The sequence below is a fragment of the Amblyraja radiata genome, chromosome 19, assembly GCF_010909765.2.
Source record: "Amblyraja radiata isolate CabotCenter1 chromosome 19, sAmbRad1.1.pri, whole genome shotgun sequence".
NCBI classification, from domain to species: domain Eukaryota; kingdom Metazoa; phylum Chordata; class Chondrichthyes; order Rajiformes; family Rajidae; genus Amblyraja; species Amblyraja radiata.
This window is the reverse complement of record NC_045974.1, coordinates 4,102,875-4,130,427: the sequence shown is the minus strand read 5'-3', so window position 1 is coordinate 4,130,427 and position 27,553 is coordinate 4,102,875. Positions and strand designations below refer to the sequence as shown.

General features: G+C 44.6%; 1 protein-coding gene across 5 annotated transcripts in view; it reads left to right on the top strand.

Moving 5' to 3' along the window:
* The window catches only part of arfgap3 (ADP ribosylation factor GTPase activating protein 3), a 41,250-nt gene extending 22,133 nt beyond the window's left edge, over positions 1-19,117 (top strand). For 2 of the 5 annotated variants that reach the window (XM_033037490.1, XM_033037488.1), the window contains 8 exons: positions 3,108-3,253; positions 4,423-4,554; positions 5,400-5,525; positions 6,504-6,635; positions 7,223-7,343; positions 10,200-10,290; positions 15,567-15,655; positions 17,662-19,117. In XM_033037490.1, the coding sequence (XP_032893381.1) occupies positions 3,108-3,253; positions 4,423-4,554; positions 5,400-5,525; positions 6,504-6,635; positions 7,223-7,343; positions 10,200-10,290; positions 15,567-15,655; positions 17,662-17,679 (855 nt within the window). In that variant the 3' untranslated portion in view covers positions 17,680-19,117. Of the gene's footprint in view, positions 1-3,107; positions 3,254-4,422; positions 4,555-5,399; positions 5,526-6,503; positions 6,636-7,222; positions 7,344-10,199; positions 10,291-10,479; positions 10,986-15,533; positions 15,656-17,661 lie in introns of those variants that run through there. The other 3 variants (XM_033037489.1, XM_033037487.1, XM_033037491.1) reach the window with 2 other exon arrangements.
* Positions 19,118-27,553: the final 8,436 nt, after the last annotated feature.

Below are 27,553 nucleotides of genomic sequence, written 5' to 3'. Positions count from 1 at the left end.
TAGTTAAACATGAAGATCCAGGGGTAGGAGAGAGAAGTGGACTGAGCTGCAGGTTTCCTGCAGAAGCCAATGTGAACCAAATTTTAAACGACTTGGACTTTAACAGCACATGCAATAAATTGCATTTTAATAAATCGTTTTTAATTTGCGATTGTATTAAATGTGAGCAGTAACTTTCCAGTGCACAGTGATTGAGTGACTCCTCCACTTTTAATCTCATTCTCTTGCCTATAAAATAATTTTTTTTGCATTATCACGATTATCATTCACTCAGATAAATATTTCAAAATGTAATAGATTTTAAATTAATGTTATTTTTTTAATTAAATGTTATCTTCTCCCATTAAATATCTGCAATATCAATCCTATTTATCACCTCTCTGTCTGCAGGCTTTTATGCTTTGGCAATTGAAGTGCTCATCGATAAACCTACTTAGGTGATGTGAGCGTACATCACTCCACCTCCTTCCCACGCCGTGTGTTCCATATTCCTTCCTCCTTTTTTCCTTCTGTAACCTCTTGCCCCTTACGCTAAACATGTGTTCTCTAGTAATAAACACCTCTGCTATGATCCGATCATCCACTTTACTTGGCCTCTCTTTTTTTTTGTACCTTCAATCAGGTCCATTTCCACCCCCCCCACCCCTCAACTCCTCTGTTCCAAGGAAAACAAACACGTCCCATCTAGTCTAATGGGAGAGCCTGGGACCAGAGGGCACAGCCTCAGAATAAAAGGACAAACCTTCAAAATGGAGATGAGGGTGAATTTATTTAAGCAGAGGGTGGTGAATCTGTTTAATTAATTGTCACAGAGGTCTGTGGAAGCCATCATTTGGCATTTTTAAGGCGGAGATTGATGGGTTCATGATTAGGAAGGGAGTTAAAGGTTGCGGGTAAAAGGCAGGAGAATAAGGGAAAAATAGATCGGCCATGACTGAATGATAGAGCAGAATTAATGGGCTGAATGGCCCAATTCTGCTCCTGTGACTCATGGTCTTATGGCCTCTCCTCATAACTAAAGCTTTGCATCCTGTGCAATATCCTGGTGAATCTCATTTACATCTTCAATGCCGTCAGGTTCTTCCTGAAATGTGGCATTCGGAACTGTGCACAGTGCTCCAATAGTGGCCTGACCAGTTTTACAAAGCTGTAGCATCACCTCCCTGCTCATGTATTCTATCCTCCACCTAATGCAGGCATGAGTCTGGTAGATGTCTCAGCCTTATTAAAGCTGCCAAAGTACATCATCTTGCACTTATTAAGATTAAATGCCATCCACCATTGCTCTGCCTATCTTGCCAACTGATCAATGTTAACTCTATATGAAACATATAAGATTGTTAAGGGCTTGGACACACTAGAGGCAGGAAACATATTCCTGATGTTGGGGGAGTCCAGAACCAGGGGCCACAGTATAAGAATAAGGAGTAAGCCATTTAGAACGGAGACAAGGAAACACTTTTTCTCACAGAGAGTGGTGAGTGTGGAATTTTCTGCCTCTGAGGGTGGTGGAGGCAGGTTCTCTGGATACTTTCAAGAGAGAGCTAGATAGGGCTCTTAAAAATAGCAGAGTCAGAGGATATGGGGAGAAGGCAGGAACGGGGTACTGATTGGGGATGATCAGCCATGATCACATTGAATGGCGGTGCTGGCTCGAAGGGCCAAATGGCCTACTCCTGCACCTATTGTCTATTGTCTATAACTCGAAGGTTAAAGTTCATGCTTCTAGCTATCAACAGCACCACTTTTTGTGCTGTTACAGGAGTCGAGTCAAGAGAATTTAATTATTACAGGTAAAAAATAACAACCTTGCAGCTGCTTAACAGGCCTCTTAACACACACACATGGATAAATAAAATATCTCTAAAAAGTTCAATAAATTAATGACTAATACTAGTGTAAATAAAAGGTCTGATGTCCGACAGAAGACACGGTCCATAGCAGTACAGAGTTGCCCAGCCAGGCTATGAAGCAACCAGTCAGTGTGTCTCTACTGTACATCCGTAGGCGTTCTGTAAAGTTACTAATCATACCGTCTACATTTATATCTGTTGTATGTTCTCGTGTATATATTTTGCACTCTTTAAATCATTTCAAATATTCATTCAAAATGTGTGTTTTGCGTGTTCTGTGATAATCCTTCTGTATGATTTGATGCTGAATCAACTAGATTTTATCACCACCGCTGGGCCCCTGCTGAACACTGCCCATCAGCAATCAGCTTTGGGAAACCTGGGCGATCAGTCACCGGGAAACTGACTCTGAGCGTATCATATGTTTAAGAAGGAACTGCAGATGCCGGAAAATTGAAGGTAGACAAAAATGCTGGAGAAACTCAGCGGGTGAGGCAGCATCTATGGAGCGAAGGAAATAGGCGACGCCTATTTCCTTCGCTCCATAGATGCTGCCTCACCCGCTGAGTTTCTCCAGCATTTTTGTCTACCTTCTGAGCTTATCATAGGTTGGCATCAACCAGCAGGGGCTAATAGCAAAATTCAGCTTACACTTTACTTTTGAAAAATCCTCGTCATTAATGTGGGCAAAACTACCAACCACCATCAATCTGGTGAAGGGTCTCGGCCCAGAACGTCACCCATTCCTTCTCTCCAGAGATGCTGCCTGTCCCGCGGAGTTACTCCATCATTTTGTATCTATCATCAGTCTGATCCGTAACGTTGTCTGTCCATTCCCCACCCCACATGTTGCCTGACCCACTGAGTTCCTCCAGCACATTCCCCATCCCACATGTTGCCTGACCCACTGAGTTCCTCCAGCACATTCCCCACCCCACATCTTGCCTGACCCACTGAGTTCCTCCAGCACTTTGTGTTTTTACCACCACATTTGCTCTTTAAAAATCATACATTTGATGGCTGTTGTTTATTCTTTGGTGTTGTATTAATTTCTTTAATTCTTCCTTGTTTTCTGTCATCATGGAGGCATCTGGACCACTTTGGGGGCAAATCCCTTGTGTTAAACTTTTAATCCCTTGCGACCTCAATTATACTCTTGACTAATTTTTTTGCGGAAATCAACTTGGCTGAAAGTGCTCCTATCAGAGGAAATAGTAAAATAAATTCATTGTGCTCTCTTCCCTCTTTTTAAAGCTGGGTGCGAAGAAGGCCGGTTTAGGAGCACAGAAGGTGACTAGTCACAGCTTCAATGAAATAGATAAACAGGCCCAGGCTGCAGATCGAATGAAAGAACAAGATGATTTGAACTCCAGGAAGAAGGTGGAGATGGAAGATTCAGTGTAAGTAACGTTTGCGTGGTCTATATCTATCTGACCATGAATTGCTCAACAACATGTTCAATATTTGTGACGTCAAAATCAGCATGGTTTTACTATGCATAAAGAGCCTTACTTGTTGTAACTGCTCTCATTAATAATCTAGGACATAGGCAATTTGCAACTTATTTCAGACTGTGCACTCTGAAAATGGTGGGGTAAACTTATCCTGCATCTTTCATGGAGTTATCTTGCAGGTATCTGCCTGAGAGATTGGTGGCTGACACAGTTGGCAGTGCCTTGCTTGGACAAGGAATGACCCCCTCCCCTATCACCATGCGTGATACCAGTTGCTAAGGTTTACTGAGAGAGATGGGAGGTGAGATTTCATTGGGTTGAGACATAATGTTGAGGACTCCTATGGGCTTGTTACCTGACTACATCACTATGCTGACCCTACTGGTGATCTCTCAAGCTCAGGGGCGTCAAACTCATTTGAACTCATTTTAGGTCACAGGCAAAATGCGACCGCGCCGCGCCGCGCAGGCGTGAACGCAGTCCGATCCGGCACCGCTCACAGCTGCAGCCCGCTCTGGCATCGGGGAAATCATCCCACGGGCCGCATTTGACACCCCTGCTCAAGCTGGCGAAAGGGAACAAAATCAGGAAAGCTTTAGTTTATAGTTTGAAGGTACAGTGAAGAAACAGGCCCTTTGGCGCACCAAGTCCGTGCTGCCCAGCGATCGCCTGACACTAGCACTGTCCTACACATTAGCAATAAATTACAATCTCCACCAAAGCCACTTAACCTACAATCCTGTACGTCTTTGGAGTGTCAGCAGAAACCAAAGCACCCGGAGAAAACCCACATGTGGGAATACAAATTCCGTACACACAGCACCAATTATTCTAGGTTAATTTAATTAACTGACTATTAAACTCTAACTCCATTGATGAGATTCAAACAACTGTGTGATCACTGGTTCAAACTTTGGGACTACTTGCCTAGTATATAGAATCCATTATATCAACGTTGCCATTTGCACATACCATCTACTAAATTAGCGTTAATTTTCTCACTCTGAAACTCTGTCCATCGGAGAGTTTTGTTTTGTGTAATTAATGAGACTGTTAGCTGTTCAGTTGACTCATTACTACTTTAAGGGAATAAGTAAGGAAATCTCATGTTACAGAGTTTCGTCCCTTCGTCTTGCGTATCAAGACCTGGAAATACAAAGGAAGAAGGAAGAGGAGAAGATGAAGAGAATGGAAGGCAAGAAGAAGGAGCAGGCCGAGCGCCTGGGCATGGGGCTCAGTGGCAGAACGTAAGGACAATAAGATGGAACATTGCATATTTGGGCGGAGGGAGGCAGCAAAGTGGAAGGAATATTAACCATCGTTGAAAAGTAAAAACTTGGTTGCGTGGGAAATGCAGAGTTAGGCAGCAGCAGAGATTATATGGTGATCGCACTCGGTCACTCACAGCTGCCCACATCGTAAGGCTCCAAGAATGGGTTCAGGAGGACTTGCATCCGGTACTTTACCCAATTACAGCCATTCCCTTTGTTCTACCACCCACATCCTCTGCTACTTGGACTCTGCTACTTACTCTTGTTCTGTTCTGATATAGGCTCTTCAACCTGATACATCAACATCTCTTTCTACAGATGCTGCCTGATCTGTCAAGTTTTCCTACAATGTTTAATGTTACATCACAAATCCAGCATCTGCAGTTTTTTTAATGTTCATTAATAACTTTTTTTATTTTATTTTATTGTAACATGTATGGTTAAAAGCTTTTCATTGAAAGACTATACAAGATTGCAATTGAACCATCCACAATGTAAAGGGAATAACACTTAGTGCAAGATAAAGTCTGATTAAAGATAGTCTGAGGGTCTTCAATGAGGAAGATAGTAGCTCTAGTTGTTGGTAGGCCAGTTCATTTGCCTGATAAAACCCATCAGTTCTATCCTAGTTTGGAATTGAAGTTGAAATGAAATCAGGGGGATATGGTAGCAGGTGGGATTAGTATAGATGGTGCGTCTTGGTCAGCATGGGCAAGTTGGGCTGAAGGGCCTGTTTCCATGCTGTATGATTCAATGACTAACCAAGTAGAGTTTTGTGTCCTACTGATGGCCTCCATTTCATGTGCTTGTATTTCTCGCAGTGGAGTTTCCCATTCTGTGCTGTCAGATATGCAGACTATAGAACAAGAAACTCCTACTATTGCAAAATCATCCAGAAGAAAATATGATGATGATGAAGAACCAGCATTTACTACTTCTCGTTCCAGGTCAGTGAAGTTTCATATTTTATTTCAAATTTCTTTACGATATGTCTGGGAGGAACTTGGAGGAAAGTAGTAATTTGAGGGAATGGGCTAATTTGGAACAGTCAGCATGGGCTTTGTGCGGGGCAGGTCATGTCTTACATATTTGATTGAGCTTTTTGAGGATGTGGCAAAGGTGATTGATGTGGGTCGGGCAATGGATATTGCCTACATAGACCATCGTAAGCCATTTGAAAAAGGATCTCATTGACTGCTGATCCAGGAGATTAAGATGCATGGAATCTACAGTGACAATGAATTTGGCTTCAGGACTGACTTGCCCATACAAGGCAGAGGGTGTGGGAGGAAAGATGTTATTCTTGTGAGAGGTTATATTTTGCAGTCTTTATTATGCTGACTATTTCGCATCCCAGTTAAATATGTTGCTGGAATGCTACATTGGTGATTCCATTGTGCCGCACAACAGATAATAGGTGCAGGAGTAGGCCATCCGGCCCTTCAAGTCAGCACCGCCATTCAATATGTTCATGGCTGATCATCCACAATCAGTACCCCGTTCCTGCCTTCCCCCCATATCACCTGACTCCGTTATCTTTAAGAGCCCTATCTAGCTCTCTCTTGAAAGTATCCAGAGAACCGGCCTCCACCGCGCTCTGAGGCCGAGAATTCCACAGACTCACAACTCTCTGTGTGAAAAAGACAATGGCAGAGTTGACGTAAAAACAGCTTTTTTCCACGAGTAGTAGCTCTACTCAATAACCAAAATCTGTAGCCTCCTTTTGCTCTGGTATTTTATTTAATTCACATGTTTAATCGATAATGTTTTATTTTTAATGTTTAATGTTTTATGTATCATTCTTAACTGTCACTGTATGTCATGTTGTCACTTGCGGGCGGAGCACCAAGGCAAATTCCTTGTATGTGAATACTTGGCCAATAAACTTATTCATTCATATCTTGTTTTCTCCTACTGCACTCTAGATATTTTGATGATCCACTGGATATGGGAGGGTCATTTTCAAAATGGGATGACAGCAGTGATTCATTTTGGAAGACAGAGAGCAGCAGCAGAGAGAAGGAGACATTTACTTCAAAAATGTCATTAAATGACGGGTATAACTTTTAATGTAACATTTCTTCGCCACAATGCTACATTATTGAATGCACCACATGGGTTAAACAAACTAGAATGACAAATCGTTTTCTTTTTAAATTCCATTCTAGTTAAATACCAATATCTATTTTCCGTTTTCTCTAAATCTACACTATTTCATACTGTCAATAATAGACTATATTTGAAAGGTTAATCATTAATGTTTGGTTGTATTTCTGAGGATTGTGTGTAGCACAGCACATGTCAACTTTAGACAGACACAAAATGCTGGAGTAACTCAGCGGGACAGGCAGCATCTCTGGAGAGATGCAGCATCTCAGAAGGGTCTCGACCCGAAACGTCACCCAATCCTTCTCTCCAGAGATGCTGCCTGCCTGTCCTGCTGAGTTACGCCAACATTTTGTGTCTATCTTCGGTTTAAACCAGGATCTGCAGTTCCTTCCTACACATTTCAACTTTAAATGAGTGAATGTTTAAAGTGCGTACGCACATGCTGTGGTATAGATTGATGTCACTCACGTGACATAGCTTTATAAATCTCCGTTAATTCTTGTATTATTCCTCATTTCTACACCTCTGTTCCCAGACCCGCACGTCGTAAACCAGACTTGGATTATGGAGTAGTCTCTGAGGAAGCACAGAAGAAATTTGGCAATGTCAAAGCGATATCTTCGGATATGTATTTTGGGAAACAGGAAACGGCAGATGTGAGTGTTCTCTATTTTCTGCATCTGTGTGAAGAGTCTATTAAAGTTTCCTTGGCAGAAGCATACGGGATTGGCGTCTGAGAAATTAACATTTTCAAGCTAAACAAATGACTGTAAAAATAGACTTCATTAGTACAGCACAAGTTCTATCCACTAACTAGTTTGTCAGTAGCTGCTGCACCCGCTGAGTTTCTCCAGCATTTTTGTGTACCTTGAATATTTGAGGCCTCTGCCACCTGCCTGGAGTATTTTTCAGACAGGCTCTGGCAGTGCGCTCTTGTTGAATGGTGGGTTTTGAAGCAGAAAAGCAATTTCTGCAGCCAGAATGGAAATAACTAGTGATGCCAGCTGGAACATTTATAAAATACACTGCCCAGCAAATATTTCATATGGAATATCTTGATTGGTATAGGTGTCAGAGGTTATGGGGAGAAGGCTTGAGAATGGGTTTAGGAAGGGAGATACATCAGCCATGTTTAAGAAAGAACTGCAGATGCTGCAAAAATCGAAGGTAGACAAAAAAATGCTGGAGAAACTCAGCGGATGAGGCAGCATCTATGGAGAGAAGGAATAGGCGATGTTTCGGGTTGAGACCCTTCTTCAGACTGATGTCGGGGGTGGGGGGGCGGGAAAAAGAAAGGCAGAGATGGAGACAGTAAGCTTTGTGGGAGAGCTGGGAAGGGGAAGGGGGAGGGGAACGAGGGAGAAAGCAAGGGCTGTCTAAAATTAGAGAGGTCAATGTTCATATCGCTGGGGTGTAAACTATTTAAGCGAAATATGAGGTGCCGTTCCTCCAATTTGTGTTGGGCCTCACTCTGGCAATGGAGGAGGCCCAGGACAGGAAGGTCAGATTGGGAATGGAAGGGGGAGGGGGAGGTGAAGTGCTGAGCAACTTCATGCCATGATTGCCATGGTTGAATGGCGAAGTAGACGATGGGCCGAATGGCCTAATTCTACTCATATCACTTCTGACCTTATGATCTCAGGTCGCGGATGCTAGATAGTTAACTTAGCATTTGCATTTAAAAAATATATATTTTCATCGCTCAATTTTCTTCAATGGATGAAGCATTAGCTGTGATCTCAGCAGTATGAGCTCCTCTACAATTCTACAGAAATGAGGCAGACACATTTAAGTCCACAGCTTGGTGGGTGTGGGTTCATGTTGCAAAACTCTAGTTAATAGTTGGTGCTAAATTTGTCATTCTTTCTTGGAGTGAACAAGAACACATCTGCTGAGGTACTCTTTGGTGTAGTTCAGGCAATGTATAGAGGGAAGATAGACACAAAATGCTGGAGTAACTCAGGCAACAACTCTGGAGAGAAGGAATGGGCGATGTTTCGGCTCCAGAGATGCTGCCTGTCCCGCTGAGTTACACCAGCTATTTGTTTCTATCTTCGGTTTAAACCAGCATCTGCCAGTCTGAAGATTTTTAACCTTCCCATTTTTTGAGCAGAGATTAGGGTCGATGCAATGTGTTTAAGAAGGAACTGCAGATGCTGGTAAATCGAAGGTAGACAAAAATGCTGGAGAAACTCAGCGGGTGCGGCGGCATCTATGGAGCAAAGGAAATATTTCCTTCAGGATTTCGGCCTGAAACGTTGCCTATTTCCTTCGCTCCATAGATGCTGCCGCACCCGCTGAGTTTCTCCAGCATTTTTGTCTACCTTCGATTTTCCAGCATCTGCAGTTCCAACTAAGCGCCTTGAGTATTAGAAAGGCGCTATATAAATCCCATCCATTATTATTATTATTATTATTATTATTATTTGCTGTTCCTTCTTACACAATGTATAGAGGGAGTTGGTCGAACAAAATAGCTGTGCGACAAGAGTTGGGTGTTCAGCCACACAGACTGAACGTTAGTTCGGACAAATCCTGTTGTAGATTTAAGAAAGCCTTTTCCTTTGGTGTCTCTGAACAAGAATTTCCTTTGAAGAAGCAGGAATTTAATTTAGCTTAGATTTTTAGCTGAGGGATACAGCGTGGAAACAGGCCCTTCGGCCCACCGAGTCCCCACCGTCCAGCGATGCCCGCACATTAATACAATTCTACACACACTAGGGACAATTTACACTTAGACCAAGCCAATTAACCCACAAACCTGTACGTCTTTGGAGCGTGAGCGGAAACCAAAAATCTCGGAGAAAACCCACGTGGTCACGGGGAGAACGTGCAAACTTGTTACCGACACCACCTGTAGTCAGGATTGAACCCTTGTCTCCGGCGCTGTAAGGCGGCAACTCTACCTCTGCGCCACCGTGCCTCCCCGAAAATTGTTTTAATACATTACATTTTTTAAATTCAAAAATATTATCTTCAAAATGATCAGTCGCTTCGTAACTCAGCTTTAAGCCAACAACTTGCGTGCATGCCTTGATCTTAGCATGATTTAACTGCTTTTTATCCCAGAAGCAACCCCTATTTTTAGTTCAAAACACAAAGTACTGGAGAAACTCAGCGGTTCTGGAGGGAAATGGACAGATGATGTGTTTAAGAAGGAATTGCAGATGCTAGAAAATCGAAGGTAGACAAAAGTGCTGGAGAAACTCAGCAGGTGCGGCGGCATCTATGGAGCGAAGGAAATATTTCCTTCAGGATTTCGTGCCGAAACGTTGCCTATTTCCTTCGCTCCATAGATGCTGCTGCATCCGCTGAGTTTCTCCAGCACTTTTGTCTACCTTGGACAGATGATGTTTGGGGCCGAACCCTTCTTCAGATCATTTCCCTCCATTGATGCTGCCTGGCCCGCTGGGCTCCTCCTCCTGTATGCACTTTGTGTGTTTTGCTCGGGATTCCAGCGTCTGCGGTTCCTCGTGTCCCTGCCGTTAATCACTGGTTTCCTTTGGCTGCAGTATGAAAGCAAAACACGCCTGGACCGGTTTGCAGGAAGCTCCTCCATCAGCTCGTCTGATCTGTTTGAGGGGGATAAAAAACAAACACCAGGTAAGATACAGCAGCATTTGAAGCGTGGAGATAATAACCTCCTTAGAACAAGACTAACCGAGACACCGTTTTGTTATGACTGTTTTTTTCTCTGATCTCCAGAATGTGTTTTCAGTTGATGCACCTCGCCTCATTTGTTTAATTTCTTGAGAATGATTAGTTTCACTTTAATTTTTGTTTGTACACCAGTGGTTAGAAGTTCCAGAATGCTGAGGAATGGTTTTTCCAGCTCTTAGCCAGGGATCGAGACTCGCTGCCTCCCTATAACCCTGGTTCCTACTTTCCTCCATCAAGCCCCTGAAATTCTGCAGCCTCTCCCAACTTTGGAGTCGTTTTAAAGCTGAAGGAATATCTCCTCATTTACACAACGGTCCAATGATAAAAATATCACAAGCGGTTTCAGTTACTCTTCCACCTCACAGTCTTGTTGTGTCCAAATTAAGATGACATTGGTGCATTTCTCCTGTTATACACCAAGTTACATCTAAATCTGTTGTTTGCCAGGAGCAAAGTACACTAGTACTATGAATGTGAAATGTGTGGGTTCGTTGTCACATAGCCAATCATCCCCATTTAGCCATTAATTTAGCTTTCTCATATGTTTATCACGAGATGTAAACCATTGTGACATTTCTTGCAAACCAATACACAAAGTGTTGGAGTAACGTAGTGGGTCAGGCAGCAACTCTGGAGAGGAAGCAAAGTACTGGAGCAACTCAGTGCAGCGTCTCTGGAAAACCTGACAGGTGATGTTTTGAGTTCGGCCCTTCCCTCAGCCTGACGAAGGGTCCCGACCCAAAACGTCACCCGTCCATGTTCTCCACAAATGCTGCCTGATCCGCCGAGTTACCCAGTCACTTTGTGTTTTTTTTTTCCGTTAACCAGCATCTGCAGTTCCTTGTTACCATGTGGAATTTCTTGCAATTGACCCATTACCATAGTTGTCACTAGATTTAAGTAAACAGCGCCACATAATCACTCCTGTCAACGAGATGACCTCCATAATTACTGTACTGCAATATAAAACATTCGGTCAAGGTGGCGCAGCGCTAGAGTTGCTGCCTTACAGCGAACGCAACGCCAGAGACCCGGGTTCGATCCCGACTACAGGCGCTGCCTGTACGGAGTTTGTACATTCTCCCCGTGACCTGTGTGGGTTTTCTCCGAGATCTTCGGTTTCCTCCCACACTCCAAAGACGTACAGGTTTGTAGGTTAATTGGCTTGGTAAATGTAAAAACTGTCCCTGGTGGGTGTAGGATAGTGTTAATGTGCGGGGATCGCTGGTTGGCGCGGACCGGGTGGGCCGAAGGGCCTGTTTCCATGCTGTGTCTCTAAACTAAACTAAGTAAACTCTGTGAGTGTATGGCATTCGCAGGTTTAGTGATGAAACAATGTATACGCACTGCACTGGTGCACCATGCATCAAGTATCAATTACCATCTGTAAAGAGGAGGCATAAACACACTGTGTCTTTACTACTATTTATTGATAATACACAAACGTTGCTGCCCTAGCTGTCCGTGGTCTGTCACTGGAGCTAGAGAGAGATCAATGGGTGGGGAGGTTGCAATTATACTTCTGATATGGGGAGTGGTTGGTAGTGGTGAGGTCACTATATTAAAGGTACATGCACATGTCATCTACATCCTTCCCCTTGGAAACAAAAAGCAACACAGTGGTGACGGGGCGACCACGTCTCATACGCTACGAGCAGGTAAGCAAACAGTTAAACAAACAGTTGAGCAAGCAGCTAAGCAAATTCACCATAGCGGACAGGCGGTTTAACCAGCCGCCCGGACCGGGTACGCAGCTCACCATCTCCCCCCTCTGCAAGAAGAGCAGGGGCCGGAGCGGGAGCGGGTGACCGAACCGGGGACCCTGGAGGAGAAAGAGGAGGCGGAGGCCGAGGAGGGGATGCAGGCGCAGCAGCGGGTGGACGGGCAGGCGAACGAGGGCTGGCAGGTGGAGAGCGGGGCTGGAAGAGCTGAGATGGCAGGGTCCGAAGCATGCGTGGGGCGGCAGGCAGTGTGGCGGACAATGGAGGGGAGAAAGGGTCGGCAGGCGGTGGTGGGGGCTCGTTGACAAGCCGCAGATGTTGGCGGGACCGGCGGTAGATGGTACCGTCGTGGTCAACAAGGTAGGACCGCGGCGAACCAGCATTACCGACGACGGTGGCAAGCTTGGAGTGACCGGAGGGGGACTGCATCCGGACGACTTGACCGGGGAACAGACGCGGGAGGGGACGGCAGGACTTGTCGTGGGAGCGCTTTTGCACTTCGTGCTTGAGGGCAATGCGCTCCTGGACAGCAGCGGGCTGGAGAACAGAGGGCACGAGGGACTGCTGGGTCACAGGGAGGGGAGGTCTCGTAGTGCGAGACATCAGCCGCTGTGCTGGCGAGCCCAAGGCAGGGTCGCGGGAGATGTTTCGAAGATTGAGGAGGACCAGGTAAAAGTCGGAGTTGAACAGTCTGTTCTGACACCATGTTGATCCCACTTCTGACACCATGTAAAGTTTTGTCATAAACACACTGTGTCTTTACTACTATTTATTGATAATACACAAACATTGCTGCCCTAGCTGTACGTGGTCTGTCACAGGAGCTAGAGAGAGATCAATGGGTGGGGAAGTTGCAATTATACTTCTGATATGGGGAGTGGTTAGTAGTGTGGTATTGGCAGTTTCTCGTTGCCTCTAAAGTACTTTGGGGTCTGCGGACGCTGTGTAAGGCAATATATACAAGTTCCAATTACTTAATTAGATTATAAAATATTGTAATTGTAATGGTTCTACAAAAAATGTGTCCTGTCATTCACCTTGGATTTAGAGACAAATGGGCACATTTATTTAGTGGCTGACTAGACAAGAGTCAAGAGAGAGTTAGATTTAGCTCTTTGGGCGAAGGGAATCAAGGGAAAAGCCGGAATGGGGTACTGACTTTGGATGATCAGCCATGATCATATTGAATGGCAGTGCTGGCTCGAAGGGCCGAATGGCCTACTACTGCACTTATTTTTTATGTAGAAACTGTAAAGATGCACTGTGTTCGTGCACAGAGATTGCTTTACAGCAATCATTATTAGAAAGCGTAATAAAATTAGCCATAAACAGAAGAGGCCTGGGTTATAAAGAGAAAGCATGTTGTACATGGAGTATAGCAGACACCTCTGGGCACTGCATTCAGAAATATTGTTCTGTATCAATTTGGTAAAATTAGATCAGGTCTTTGAAGGTTGTATTAAAAAGACAGGCTGTATAAATTAGATTTAATTTAGGTGAGGGCAGAGCAAATTGTAATAAAATTCAGGAGTTCATCAAAAAAGGTATAAAAAGATAGTTGCCGAAATATAATCTGGAACATACTCTGGAACATACTCCAGAGTTACATACTCTGGAAACACAAGATTAGAAAGTATTTTGGAAAGAGATGGTAATTTTTTTACAGTGGAAAAACTGTGCGTGCTGCACTAAATTAAATATTCAGATCTGATCCATATTTTCTTCCCCCACTGGGGAAGGGTATCATAGATATTGGGGAAAGGTGGGCGATTGGAACGAGATACAGAACGGCCATGGTCTAAATAAGGAGAGGAACAGTCTCGACTGACTGAATGAATGACTGTCTTTTCCTTGGACGAAAATCCACTAATTACAGAGTAGTTAAACCAAAGTTAGGGCAGATTCTGACATTTGAGTTTATATTTTCAAAATGCCTTTTAAAGGAATAAATATTTGCTGTTTCTTGTATGCTAGTGACATACCTTTTGGTGGCCAAAGGTATAAATAACACAAGCACATATATCAATTGAACCTCCCCATGGTGAAACAGTGGATCCAAGAGGCTGAACACAAATCTGATCATTCTCCTCCCACATACATCACAGGGTTTCACTGTTCTTGATTGGATTCATGATATTGCACCCCCTCCCCTACCCGGAAGGCCATTCTGCATGTTGATTCCTTTGCTTGAAGAATTCCCTGATACCAAGCCTTGAATGAGCCTTTGCTCTCTCTTGGCCTGTCCCTTTTCATCCAGCTGCCACTGTTTAACTTGAAGCAATTTCATGGATTTACTTTTTTGTGGTCATTTGCCATTGAGTACTTGCACGAGACCCCTTCTCGGTTACCTTTTTTTCACAATTAAAAAGCTGTATTTCTCTGGTCTAATATAATGCCACAAAAACTCTGGCTTGAATGTCTTTCGATGTGGTTCGATAATAAAGACAACGCATTAAAATGATGTTCCTTTGTATTCTTCTTATATTTATCAAGTTTTTCCACTTGATAACGCTCAGGGTGCAATCAATGTGAGAGTAATGCCCCTGTCCCACTTAGGAAACCTGAACGGAAACTCTGGAGACTTTGCACCCCACCCAAGGTTTCCGTGCCGTTCCCGGAGGTTTTTGTCAGTCTCCCTACCTGCTTCCACTACCTACAACCTCCGGCAACCACCTGCAACCTCCGGGAACCGCACGGAAACCTTGGGTGGGTGCGCAAAGTCTCCAGAGGTTTCCGTTCAGGTTTCCTAAGTGGGACAAGGGCATAACTAATGCCTCAGAGTGCGAACACTGCTAGAATCTGCTGGAATAGTATTTGCCCTTTATATTATCCCATTCCCACCTGCTGAGGTGGAACAGAATACTCGCAAATATAATTCTCAGGGCTCTTTTGAATTCTTGCATTCCCATTGAACCTTTGGTCATGTCAGCAGATGCCCACGATTGCTCCTGTGCCCTGGCTGGCATCTGATCCAAGTAGAATCCTTTCAATTTTACCTGGGGTAAAGAAAAAGAAAATTCTAAGGTAGACAAAAGTGCTGGAGAAACTCAGCAAGCGCAGCAGCATATATGGAGCGAAGGAAATAGGCAACTCATAGCATCGCACGTAGACAAAAGTGCTGGAGAAACTCAGCGGGTGCAGCAGCATCTATGGAGCAAAGGAAATAGGCAACGTTGCCTATTTCCTTCAGGGTTTCGGCCCGAAACGTTGCCTATTTCCTTCGCTCCATAGATGCTGCTGCACTCCAGCATTTTTGTCTACCTTCGATTTTCCAGCATCTGCAGTTCCTTCTTAAAGAATAAAATTCTAGTGGGTTCAATCAAAAAAAGCCTTTTTTTTCTGCTGTCATTTTTATTTTCCTTGAATTTGTTTTTATGGTGATTGTATTTTACTAAGTTGTAAGTAATTTTAAGGCTGGTGAAGACTCTTTCTTTATTATTTGGTTTGGTTTGTCATTCTCTTAAGCTAACGTGTCTCTGACCAACGTCCTACCTTCAGCTCCTGATATGGCACAGTTTAAGCAAGGTGTCAGGTCCGTGGCGGGGAAGCTTTCTGTGCTGGCTAATGGAGTGATGACTTCCATTCAGGTTGGTATAACGTATATATAACAAATAACCTTTCGGTGTCCCCTACAGGAAAGTTACCACGACCGACCTGTATTTGCTTTTTACTTGTATGCAAAACTGTGCATTAAACCTGCATCCTTTATACTGTGGAGCAGCAGGCATTGTTAACCATGGGGAATGAAGCAGAAAGCCAGAGTCCTGATTAACAAGTAGAAGTAGCTATTATTACACACATTACATTGCTCAGCACTTCAGCCTTGAGGGGTCATGTTAAGCAGCTGAAACTAAATTGCAGATCCAATCTATTGAAAGATCCACTAGAATACTCTTAACCTTTTTTTAAATTGGAATTTTATCTTCTATCAATGAAATTAACTATATATTTATAATTTCTGAATTTTGCAAATGCATTCAGTTACGTCAAGAATCTAAAGTGGGAACCAATATTGCTTAGGAATTGTATTGGATATTGAATATTAATATTTAAGGGCCTGTCCCACTTAGGCGACTTTTTAGGCGAGTGCAGGAGACTCTGCGCTCGCCACATGTTCGCTGGTGGTCTCTGGTGAGCCTCCTTCATGTTCGCGAGGAGTTCCCGCATCTGGGAACTAGTCGCGGCCTCGGTATGGTTGCCGCAAATTTTTCAACATGTTGAAAATATTTCTGCGACCAAAAATTGGTCGCCATGGAGCAAATCGATAATCCTGTCGTGGTAGGTGCAGTTGTAGTTGGGTCGCCATGTAATTATGGGAAGTTGAGGTAGTCGTAGGCAGTTTTAGTCAATCCCCTTTGCTGACCGGTCATTTTCATTGGCTCATTGGGGAGAAAAAACGTAAGCACGAGTTTTCAGAACCAAGGATATACGACCGGTAATGTTAAATGCCCGCCGAACTTCACAGCTGTGTATCACTGGCTTTGTCTGGCTTCTTAAATGTGTCTCCACTCCTTCTCCATTCCTTCTCCCCTCCCTCCCCCCCCACCCCTCCTTTAAAGGACTTACAGTACACTGTGCTAGCCGTCTTAACCTTCCTGTTCATCGCGGTGTGTGTCTGTATCACCTTGGCTTTGCGCCGTGTGAATTTCAGACAGCGCTCCCCCCACTTGCCCTGGCCCCCGCATTTGCGGTGTGTGTGTGTGTGTGTGTGTGTGTGTGTGTGTGTGTGTGTGTGTGTGTGTGTGACAGGAATGTACGGTTAACTTAAATCTCACTGGGATCTGTAAAATTATTATTCTCATATTTAGTGGATTTTTATCATATTCAGTAAAATATTTAAAAATAATTGTTAAATTCACCTGTTATGCCCAATTCACTGTTGTTCAGTTAGACATTAGAAACATAGAAAACAGGTGCAGGAAGTAGGCCATTCGGCCCTTCGAGCCAGCATCCAAAATCAGTACCCCGTTCCTGCTTCCTCCCCATATCCCTTGATTCCGTTAGCCCTAAGAGCTCTATCTAACTCTCTCTTGAAAACATCAATTGAATACATTGATGGGCTTTTGCATCTTAGAGATCTTTCTTGTAAGGTTGTAATCGGCAGCAGGTCAAGTGAGATTTAGATTCAGCGTACCGTATGCTAAGCCTCAGGTGGTACACAGTTGACTTGTTATAAAAGTTGGCTTTAGAGATGCTCGGTATTCCTTTGTGGTGGGTAGACGTGCACTGAAAACCGTGTGAATAATGGTTCCAAATGTACTCTTCAAAGGAAAAATAATTTCATTAATTCACATTGCTTTGTTGAGGTGTTAGTTAAGTAAATGTGCGGAGATTCTAACATCGTATATGCTGAATATGAACTTTGTTTATCATGGCTATTTACTCAGGAGTTGGGAACCGCAGCAAACCTAGATGGCTTTAAGACCCTGTAACAAAATATACATGACATAACTTGCATTACAGACCTCTCAACAATTTTTGCTTGAATTTGCTACAACCAGTTCCTATTGTGCTACTTATATTTGGTACTAATAAGTTTGTAGTAGTCCCAAAGACCTTTCCCTTCAACAGACCATGTACTTGTCTTTTGCAGGATCGGTATGGCTCCTAACTGGACGATAAAAATATAAAGAAGTGAATATGAAACCTTTCAGAAGTGATTTACATTTGGGTGCCTGATACACCTTTTGATTATCAAAATATTTTGAAGGATTTTTTCATTTAACATGGAAATATGTTGTCACAGTCGATGCTGGTTTGGCATCAGTCCTCTTCGAGTTCTCCCAGTCGCACTGTCTCAGGTAAAACTCTGCTTTGGAAAGAGAGGGAGTGGGGAAAAACTCACGGCTAGGCTGGGGAAATTACTTTCAAGTCATTAGAATGTGTTTTCCTTTTCTTGTTTAAACCAGGCAGGAAGGTATTAAGTATGTAGAGCTTTAGTTAGTTTGGGAAAAGGGTGCAATATTCAATTTAAAAAAAAAAAAAAAAAAAATGCTATACAGATATATATTAAAATATGGGTCAATGCACAACTAAGAAAGTGCTCTTATAAATTGGGATTTGCTTCTTGCAAGAAACAGTGTTTGCATAATTAAAACACTATACTGAACTCAGAAACGAGTGTACCCTTTCTAAAGTGGATTGGAACTGGTCACCTTTTGATTGGGTTAGACGGTTCCAAGGTAGAATTGTCTGTGGGTACACGGACCAGACGACATGCCAAACACCCCCTTGTTAGACATTAGAAACATGTAACCTGTAGGAAATTGAAAAAGATGACAATTTAAACTAGACAAAGATGGCCATGCACCATATTGAGAATGACAGGCAGTTGGGACGTGACTCAGTTCACAGCCTGTGGGGTTTGCTTTTTGGAAACCAATTATTTCTACTCACGGGACCAATTAAATAAATGTAAATGGTAATATACGGTCATTGTATATTGTAGTGAATCTTTAATTTTGGATCATTATGTTTAAATTGCACACTTTTCCGGTGGCAAAAAGCTGGACTGAGATTTGTAACAACATGTATTTCTAATAATAAAAAAACAGATGCATTTGCTTCATTGAAATGATTCAGTATTGAAACTGAATGCGGGAGACAACCCCCAAGCAATAACTGGATGATTAGAATAAGATTTCAACAAGTGAGTGATGTAAGTGTGTTGCACATTTGGACTAAAATACCAAAGTTCATCAGATGGGGATGTGTGTTTAAATGCTTGGCATTTGTTCAGCGGAACGGCAGGCTAGATGCGCTAATCCAGCAAAACTCCGCATATCTTGTGCAAAGAAGGGGAGAAAAACGTTTCCCCGTGTGCAAGTACATTTCTCGTCTGGGGTAACTAAATATTAGCTCTAGTTTGGAACTTGTGATGCGGCGAGCAGGTGCGGAAAAGTTTCAAGAGTGATATTGTTGCCAATAAACTTGTTTTTTGTGTGTGTGTGTGTGCGTGTGAAGATTAACAGTCGCATCGTAGCGTTAAGCTGGAAAGCATGCTGAGTCCAAACTAGCAGCTGAAGAATAAAGAATTCTCTCTGTCCTTCCTCTCTCGTCTAGATCTGCTTCTTTCACACGTTTCTGGAGATAAACAGGCAGCAACTTCTGATGGATCCAGGTGATGCTGCAGGGTTTTAAACACAGGAGGGTGGGTATAAGGAGGGTGTGTGGGGGGGGGGGGGGGTGCTAGAGTCCAATGGGAATATTTGACATTGAAAGTGATGATGAGAGTTAGTACTGGGAATCCATCCGGTCTTGTAGGAGTATCTCTTTATGGCCACAACTAGTGAAGCCTGCATCTTAACACTAATGTTATACTTTGTGCATGGTAATCACTGCATTAACACTGTAGAAAGGGGAATGACCACACACAACCATCAGTCTGAAGAAGGGTTTCGACCCGAAACGTCACCCATTCCTTCTCTCCAGCGATGCTGGCTGTCCCGCTGAATTACTCCAGCATTCTGTGCCTCTCTTCGGTTTAAAACAACATCTGCAGTTCCTTCCTACACATAACCTTGCTCAGTTCAGATATGACACAGGATAATGGGTGAGACGCTACAAATAACATGATTGCAGAAAAGAAGTTTGATGAGAATGGAAACAAATTGCAGATGTGTCGTGAATTCAATTACCTAACAACTGATTCCTACAGAGTTAGACCTGATTCTCAATTCAGTGCAGAGGTATCTAAAGTAGTCTTGCTCTTGGCAGCAACTGTGCTCGCCATCGCCCTCAAGTGGGCAGAACTGGTACACAATTTATTTGTAATTCAGTTTTATCAAAAGTGAAGAGATGAGAACAGGAAGAATTGTTGTTTACATATGATGACGCATTTTAACAAAACGCTCAGGGAATCCAGTGCCCTCATCAACGTTTTTTTCCACCGTTCATTAGATCTTTCATTTCTGGGAGAAACTTCATAAGTTCTGGGAGTAGAATTAGGCTATTTGACCCATCAAGTATAGAAAATGCGAGGTCATGTTGCAGTTGTATAAGACGTTGGTGAGACTGTTCTGGGCACCATGTTATAGGAAGGATATTGACAAGCTTGAAAGGGTTCAGAGAAGATTTACGAGGATGTTGCCAGGACTAAAAGGATGTGAGGCTGAGTCTCTATTCCTTGTATCGCAGGAGGATGAGGGATGATCTTATAGAGGTGTATTAAACCATGAGAGGAATAGATCGAATAGATAGGGTAGATGCACAGAGTCTCGTGCCCAGAGTAGGAGACTCGAGGACCAAAGGTACAAGGTGAAGAGGTAACTTTTTCAAACAAAGGGTGGTGGGTGTATGGAACAAGCTGCCAGATGAGTCAGTTGAGGCTGGGACTATCCCACCATTTAAGAAACGGTTAGACAGGTACATGGATAGGGCAGGTTTGGAGGGATATGGACCAAGTGCAGGTAGGTGGGATGGTGTATCTGGGACATGTTAGCCGGTGTGGGCAAGTAGGGCCAAAGGGCCTGTTTCCTCACTATCACTCTATGACTAAGTCTACTCTGCCATTCAATCATGGCTGATCTATCTTGCCCTCTCAACTCCATTCTACCTTCTCCACATAACCCCTGACACCTGTACTCATCAAGAATCTATCAATCTGCCGTAAAAATATCCATTGACCCGGCCTCCATAGACTTCTGGAGCCATGGATATTTGGATTGGTTGTGTGACACAGCCAAAGTCCATCATTGGAGCTGGTTGAATTCTTCCTTCTCATTACCCAACAGGAAAATGATCTACCGTCATTGGGACTGCAGCAGTTCAAGGATTGGGTACCTAAGATTTACCACCTTAAGGCTAGGTGGGGCAGCACCTCCTGAGCCTATGATCTTTACCACCAAGGGCAGCAATCAGGTAGAAGCAACAACTGACTCGGAAATAGGTCACCTGTTCTTTGCCAAGGTTTGGGTCTAAATCCTGGCACTCTTGCCCCAACAGCAATGTGGAAGTTCTTTGACCAGGTGAGCAGAGGCCACTCGGGACAGCTCATTCTCATCTTGATTGGGAATGAGCAATGAGTGGGGGTTTAGGAGGGGCAGTATACGCTGGCTTTGCCAGCTAAGCCCCCACCCTGAAAATGAACAAGAGAAAGCAGAGATCTTTTTTAGAGGTTCATCTGATGCCACATTAGGAGAATGTTGGTACTTTCCCAAGGCAAATGCACAACTGGATTGCAACCAGGAAGGCTGACTGGGAGCTTAATTCTGGATCCCATGAAGGATTGGATCCAACAGGCAAGGAAATCTACAGCTGAATATTTCCTGTGACCCACCCAAAACCAACAGTGATTTGTAAAAGGGCGGCACGGTGGCGCAGCGGTAGAGTTGCTGCCTCGCAGCGCCGGAGACCCCGGTTCGATCCTGACTACGGGTGCTGTCTGTGCGGAGTTTGTACGTTCTCCCTGTGACCTGCGTGGGTTTTATCCGAGATCTTCGGTTTGTGGATAAATGTGAGGTTATCCACTTTGGTGGCAAGAATAGGAAGGCAGATTATTATCTGAATGGTGTCCGATTAGGAAAAGGGGAGGTGCAATGAGACCTGGGTGTGCTTGTACATCAGTCACTGAAAGTAAACATGCAGATACAGCAGGCAGTGAAGAAAGGTAATGGCAAGTTGGCCTTCATTGCGAGAGGATATGAGTTTAGGAGCAAGGAGGTCCTACTGTAGTTGCACAGACACTGGTGAGACCACACCTGTAGTATTGTGTGCAATTTTGGTCTCCTAATTTGAGGAAGGACATTATTGCTATTGAGGGAGAGCAGCGTAGGTTCACCAGGTTAATTTCCGGGATGGCGGGGCTGGCATATGATGAAAGAATGGGTCAACTGGGCTTGTATTCACTGGAATTTAGAAGGATGAGAGGGTATCTTATAGAAACATATAATTCTTAAAGGATTAAACAGGCTAGATGCTGGAAAAATGTTACCGATGTTGGGGGAGTCGAGAACCAGGGGTCGCAGTCTAATAGTCCTGTCCCACTGTACGAGTTCATTCAAGAGTTCTCCCGAGTTTGCGCTGATTCAAATTTGATGATTTACGGTAATGGCCGCTCGTAGGTACTCGGGGCTCTCGTGGACATTTTTCAACATGTTGAAAAATCTTCATGAGTCTTCCTGAGCTTACCGCGTTTCCTGAGTACCTGCCGTTAGCGTTACGAGCCGCTAAGAGTCGTCCCGAGCTCTGACGTACCCGCTACGTTCATTCTACGTGCTTCCACGAGTTTGATTTTTTTTTAAATCGGGAGAGCTCTTGAATGAAGTCGTACAGTGGGACGGGGCTTTTAAAATTAGGGGTAGGCCATTTAGGACTGAGATGGGGAAAAACTTCTTCACCCAGAGAGTTGTGAATCTGTGGAATTCCCTGCCACAGAAGGCAGTAGAGGCCAATTCACTGGATGTTTTCAAGAGAGAAATAGATTTAGCTCTTGGGGATAAAGGAATGATGGGATTTGGGGTAAAAGCAGGAACGAGGTATTGATTTTTGATGTCAACCATGATCGTATTGAATGGTGGTGCTGGATCGAAGAACCGAATGGCCTACTCCTGCACATGTTTTTCTATGTTTCTATACACTTCCTTATGTACCTCCCACTCCCCTGACATCAATCTGAAAAAGACTCTACCATCTCTCCAGAGATGCTACCTGTCCCGTTGAGTTACTCCAGCCATTTGTGTCTATATACATGATAAAGGGAATAACGTGAATAGTGTTTAGTGCAAGATAAAGCCAGTAAAGTCTGATCAAAGCTACTCCAAGGGTCACCAATGAGGTAGATAGTAGTTCAGCAATGCTCTCTGGTTGTGGTAGGATGGTTCAGTTGCCTGATAAGAGCTGGGAAGAAACTGTCCCTGAATCTGGAGGTGTGCGTTTTCACACTTCTGTACCTTTGCTCGATGGGAGAGGGGAGAAGAGGGAGTGGCCGGGGCGCGACTGGTCCTTGATGATGCTGCTGGCCTTGCCGAGGCTGCGTGAGGTGTAGATGGATGCAATGGAAGGGAGGTTGGTTTGTGTGTGACGGTCTGGGCTGCGTCCACAATTCTCTGCAATTTCTCGCGGTCTTGGATGGAGCTGTTCCCAAACCGTGCTGGGATGCATCCCGATAAAAGTATTGGTGGTGACTATCCCGCGAAGTGGAGATTCAGAAATCTGAGTCATTGTGCGGCATGGCAGGTGAGTGCAAACCTCGCTGAAGGAAGCTTGATCACGTAGACTTTGCTCTTTGCACTCACTTGCCATACGCAAGAAGTCTTCATTCAGCAGTGCTGGGTAGTTGATCACAATACCATGTTTGCAAATCGTCTTTCACCCATGGTCACGAGATTGATCCCTGGGATAACGGGACTGTCATATGAGGAAAGATTGAAAAGACTAGACTTGTATTCACTGGAGTTTAGAAGGATGCGGGGATATCTTATAGAAACATATAAAATTATAATAGGACTGGACAAGCTAGATGAAGGAAAAATGTTCCCATTGTTGGGCGAGTCCAGAACCAGGGGCCACACAGTCTTAGAATAAAGGGGAGGTCATTTAAGACTGAAGTGAGAAAAAACTTTTTCACCCAGAGTTGTGAATTTATGGAATTCCCTGCCACAGAGGGCAGTGGAGGCCAAGTCACTGGATGGATTTAAGAGAGAGTTAGATAGAGCTCTAGGGGCTAGTGGGGTCAAGGGATATGAGGAGAAGGCAGGCACTGGTTATTGATAGGGGACGATCAGCCATGATCACAATGAATGGCGGTGCTGGCTCGAAGGGCCGAATGGTCTCCTGCACCTATTTTCTATGTTTCTATGAGACTGGCTTGTTGATCTGTAATATCAGCGTGTTGTTTATATGTGGTGGGGTGAATAGTTTCATTGTCCGTTAACCTGAGATCTGGGTGCGACCAAGAGTCACAAAAGCTGCCATTGGAGAGGGGCAGGATGATACCTTCTGAGCAGAGAGACACAATGAGAGTGCTGTTTCCAGCAGCTGTGTCTCTGTGAGTGAGACTCTCCACCTTACACTGACTCCTTGTATCACTTCCACATCCTGTCGTTTTGAATTGCTTTGTGGCTGAGGTGATATGAGCTGTGATGCAGGGAACACCTAGGGCCATGTCTGCCTGACTGTTCCAGTTATGTGTTCAGTCAAATTTCTGGTTATCTTGATTAGTATGGGTGTCAAGGGCTATGGGGGCCAGGCAGGGGAATGTGGTTGAGAGGGAGAGATAGATCAGGCTTGATCTATACAAGGTTAATTCCCGGGATGGCGGGACTGTCATATGCTGAGAGAATGGAGCGGCTGGGCTTGTACACTCTGGAGTTTAGAAGGATGAGAGGGTATCTCATTGAAACATATAAGATTGTTAAGGGCTTGGACACGCTAGAGGCAGGAAACATGTTCCCGATGTTGGGGGAGTCAAGAACCAGGGGACACAGTTTAAGAATAAGGGATAAGCCATTTAGAACGGAGATGAGGAAACACTTTTACTCACAGAGATTAGATTAGATTAGATTAGATTTCCTTTATTGTCATTCAGACCTTTCGGTCTGAACGAAATGCTGTTGCCTGCAGCCATACATACATGTAATAATAACAACACACAATAAACACAAATTAACATCCACCACAGTGAGTTCACCAAACACCTCCTCACTGTGATGGAGCCAAAAGTCTTAGAGTTACTGTCTCTTCCCTCCTCTTCTCCCTCTGCGCCGAGGCGATACCCCACCGGGCGATGGTATCAGTCCCGCGGTTCAAGCTCCGCGGCCCGGGGGTGGTCGAAGCTGCCGCCCTCCAGTCCAGCGGACGCAGCTGTTGCAACGGGAGCTCCGGAAAACAGGCATCAACCTGTGACCTGCGAGCTCCCGACATTGTCATCCACTGGCCCGCGGCCGAGCCCCGGATCCAGGTCGCTGCCGCCAGAACGCCGCCGGATCACCGTCTCCGCCCCGCATCGGGCCGTCCACACGGCAGCGTCTCAGCCCCGCACCGGGCTTCCCCCACGGGAGCACCTTCCAGCCGGGACCCAGGCTGCTCACACAGGAGTGTCTCAGCCCCGCGCCATCCGCCCTCCGCAGAGAGTGGTGAGTCTGTGGAATTCTCTGCCTCAGAAGGCGGTGGAGGCGGGTTCTCTGGATACTTTCAAGAGACAGCTAGATAGGGCTCTTAAAGGTAGCGGAGTCAGGGGATATGGGGAGAAGGCAGGAACGGGGTACTGATTGGGGATGATCAGCTATGATCACATTGAATGGCGGTGCTGGCTCGAAGGGCCGATGACCTACTCCTGCACCTATTGTCTATTGTAAGAGGCATTAGTGCCTGGGGAGCCAGAGTGTCCCAGCTGACAGATCCACTGCCTCACAGCACCTGAGGTCTGGGTTCGATCCTGACCTCGGATGCTGTCTGTGTGGAGTTTGCATGTTCTCCCTGTAACCGCGTGGGTTTCCTCTGGGTTCCTCCCACATCCCCAAAAACGTGTGTGTTTGTAGGTTAATTAATTGGCCCTCTGCAAATTGCCCCTAGCGTGTAGGGAGTGGATGAGAAAATGGGCTGACTTGAAACTTGCGTGAATAAATGGGTGATCAGTGGTCGGCGTGGACTTGATGGGCCGAAGGGCCTGCTTCCACGTTGTGTCTCTAAACTAAAAAAATGAAGAGAGCAATGCTGGAATCCAGGACAGCCCGGGGCCACGGCTGGTCACCGATGTAGAAGGTGTCAGGGGGTCTAATGTCCGATGCTATGAGTTGTTTATGGGCACAGCTTTAAGGAGAAAAGGGCAAAACTGCGTACAGTTTTGGTCTCCTAATCTGAGGAAAGACATTCTTGCCATAGAGGGAGTACAGAGAAGGTTCACCAGACTGATTCCTGTGATGGCAGGACTTTCATATGAAGAAAGACTGGATAGACTCGGTTTGTACTCGCTAGAATTTAGAAGATTGAGGGGGCATCTTATAGAAACGTACAAAATTCTTAAGGGGTTGGACAGGCTAGATGCAGGAAGATTGTTCCCGATGTTGGGGAAGTCCAGAACTAGGGGTCACAGTTTTAGGATAAGAGGGAAGTCTTTTAGGACCGAGATGAGAATTTTACTTTTCACACAGAGAGTGGTGAATCTATGGAATTCTCTGCCACAGAAGGTAGTTGAGGCCAGTTCATTGGCTATATTTAAGAGGGAGTTGGATGTGGCCCTTGTGGCTAAAGGGATCAGGGGGTATGAAGAGAAGCCAGGTACGGGATACTGAGTTCGATGATCAGCCATGATCATATTGAATGGCGGTGCAGGCTCGAAGGGCCGAATGGCCTACTCCTGCACCTATTTTCTATGTTTCTATGAAACCCTGAAGGAAATCGGCAACGTTTCGGGACGAAACCCGAAATGTTGCCTATTTCCTTTGCTCCATAGATGCTGCTGCACCCACTGAGTTTCTCCAGCATTTTTGTCTAACGTCCGATGCTATGAGTTGTTTGTGGGCACTAGAGGGCACAGCTTTCAGGAGAGAAGGGTAAAGTTTAAAGGAGAGATGTTCGGGGCAGAGGGTGGCGGTGGGTGCCTGGAACGCGTTGCCAGGGGGTTGTGGTGGTGGAGGCAGATATGATAGAGGCGTTTGGGTGGGCATGGAGCCAGCATGGAATTGGGAGCCTGTTATTGTGCTGTAGTGTTCAATGTCATTGAAACGAGAATGACGTGTCCGGGATTGCTCAAATAAATTCTCATCTCGGTCCTAAAAGACTTCCCCCTTATCCTTAAACTGTGACCCCTTGTTCTGGACTTCCCCCAACATCGGGAACAATGTAGTGATACCCGACGATGAATGGCAATGTCTGGGAGACACCATTTAAAGAAGCAATTAACATAGAAAAGAGGTGCAGGAGTAGGCCATTCGGCCCTTCGAGCCTGCACCGCCATTCAATATGATCATGGCTGATCATCCAACTCAGTATCCTGTCTTCTCTCCATACCCCCTGATCCCTTTAGCCACAAGGGCCACATCCAACTCCCTCTTAAATATAGCCAATGAACTGGCCTCAACTACTTTCTGTGGCAGAGAATTCCATAGATTCACCACTCTCTGTGTGAAAAATGTTTTTCTCATCTCGGTCCTAAAAGATTTCCCCCTTATCCTTAAACTGTGACCCCTTGTTCTGGACTTCCCCAACATCGGGAACAATCTTCCTGCATCTAGCCTGTCCAACCCCTTAAGAATTTTGTAAGTTTCTATAAGATCCCCTCTCAATCTTGTAAATTCTAGCGAGTACAAGCCGAGTCTATCCAGTCTTTCTTCATATGAAAGTCCTGACATCCCAGGCATCAGTCTGGTAAACCTCTGTACTCATGACCTTGCCACCTGGAAAATCCCCACATCCATTCAAATCCTCGGATAGTTTTTCTTTCTTTTTTTTCCTTTAATGATACAGAAGAGTTTCAAGTGAACTCCCAATTAAATATGAATGAAATATACAACAATTTCTTGCGCCATGTGATGATGTTTGATCGA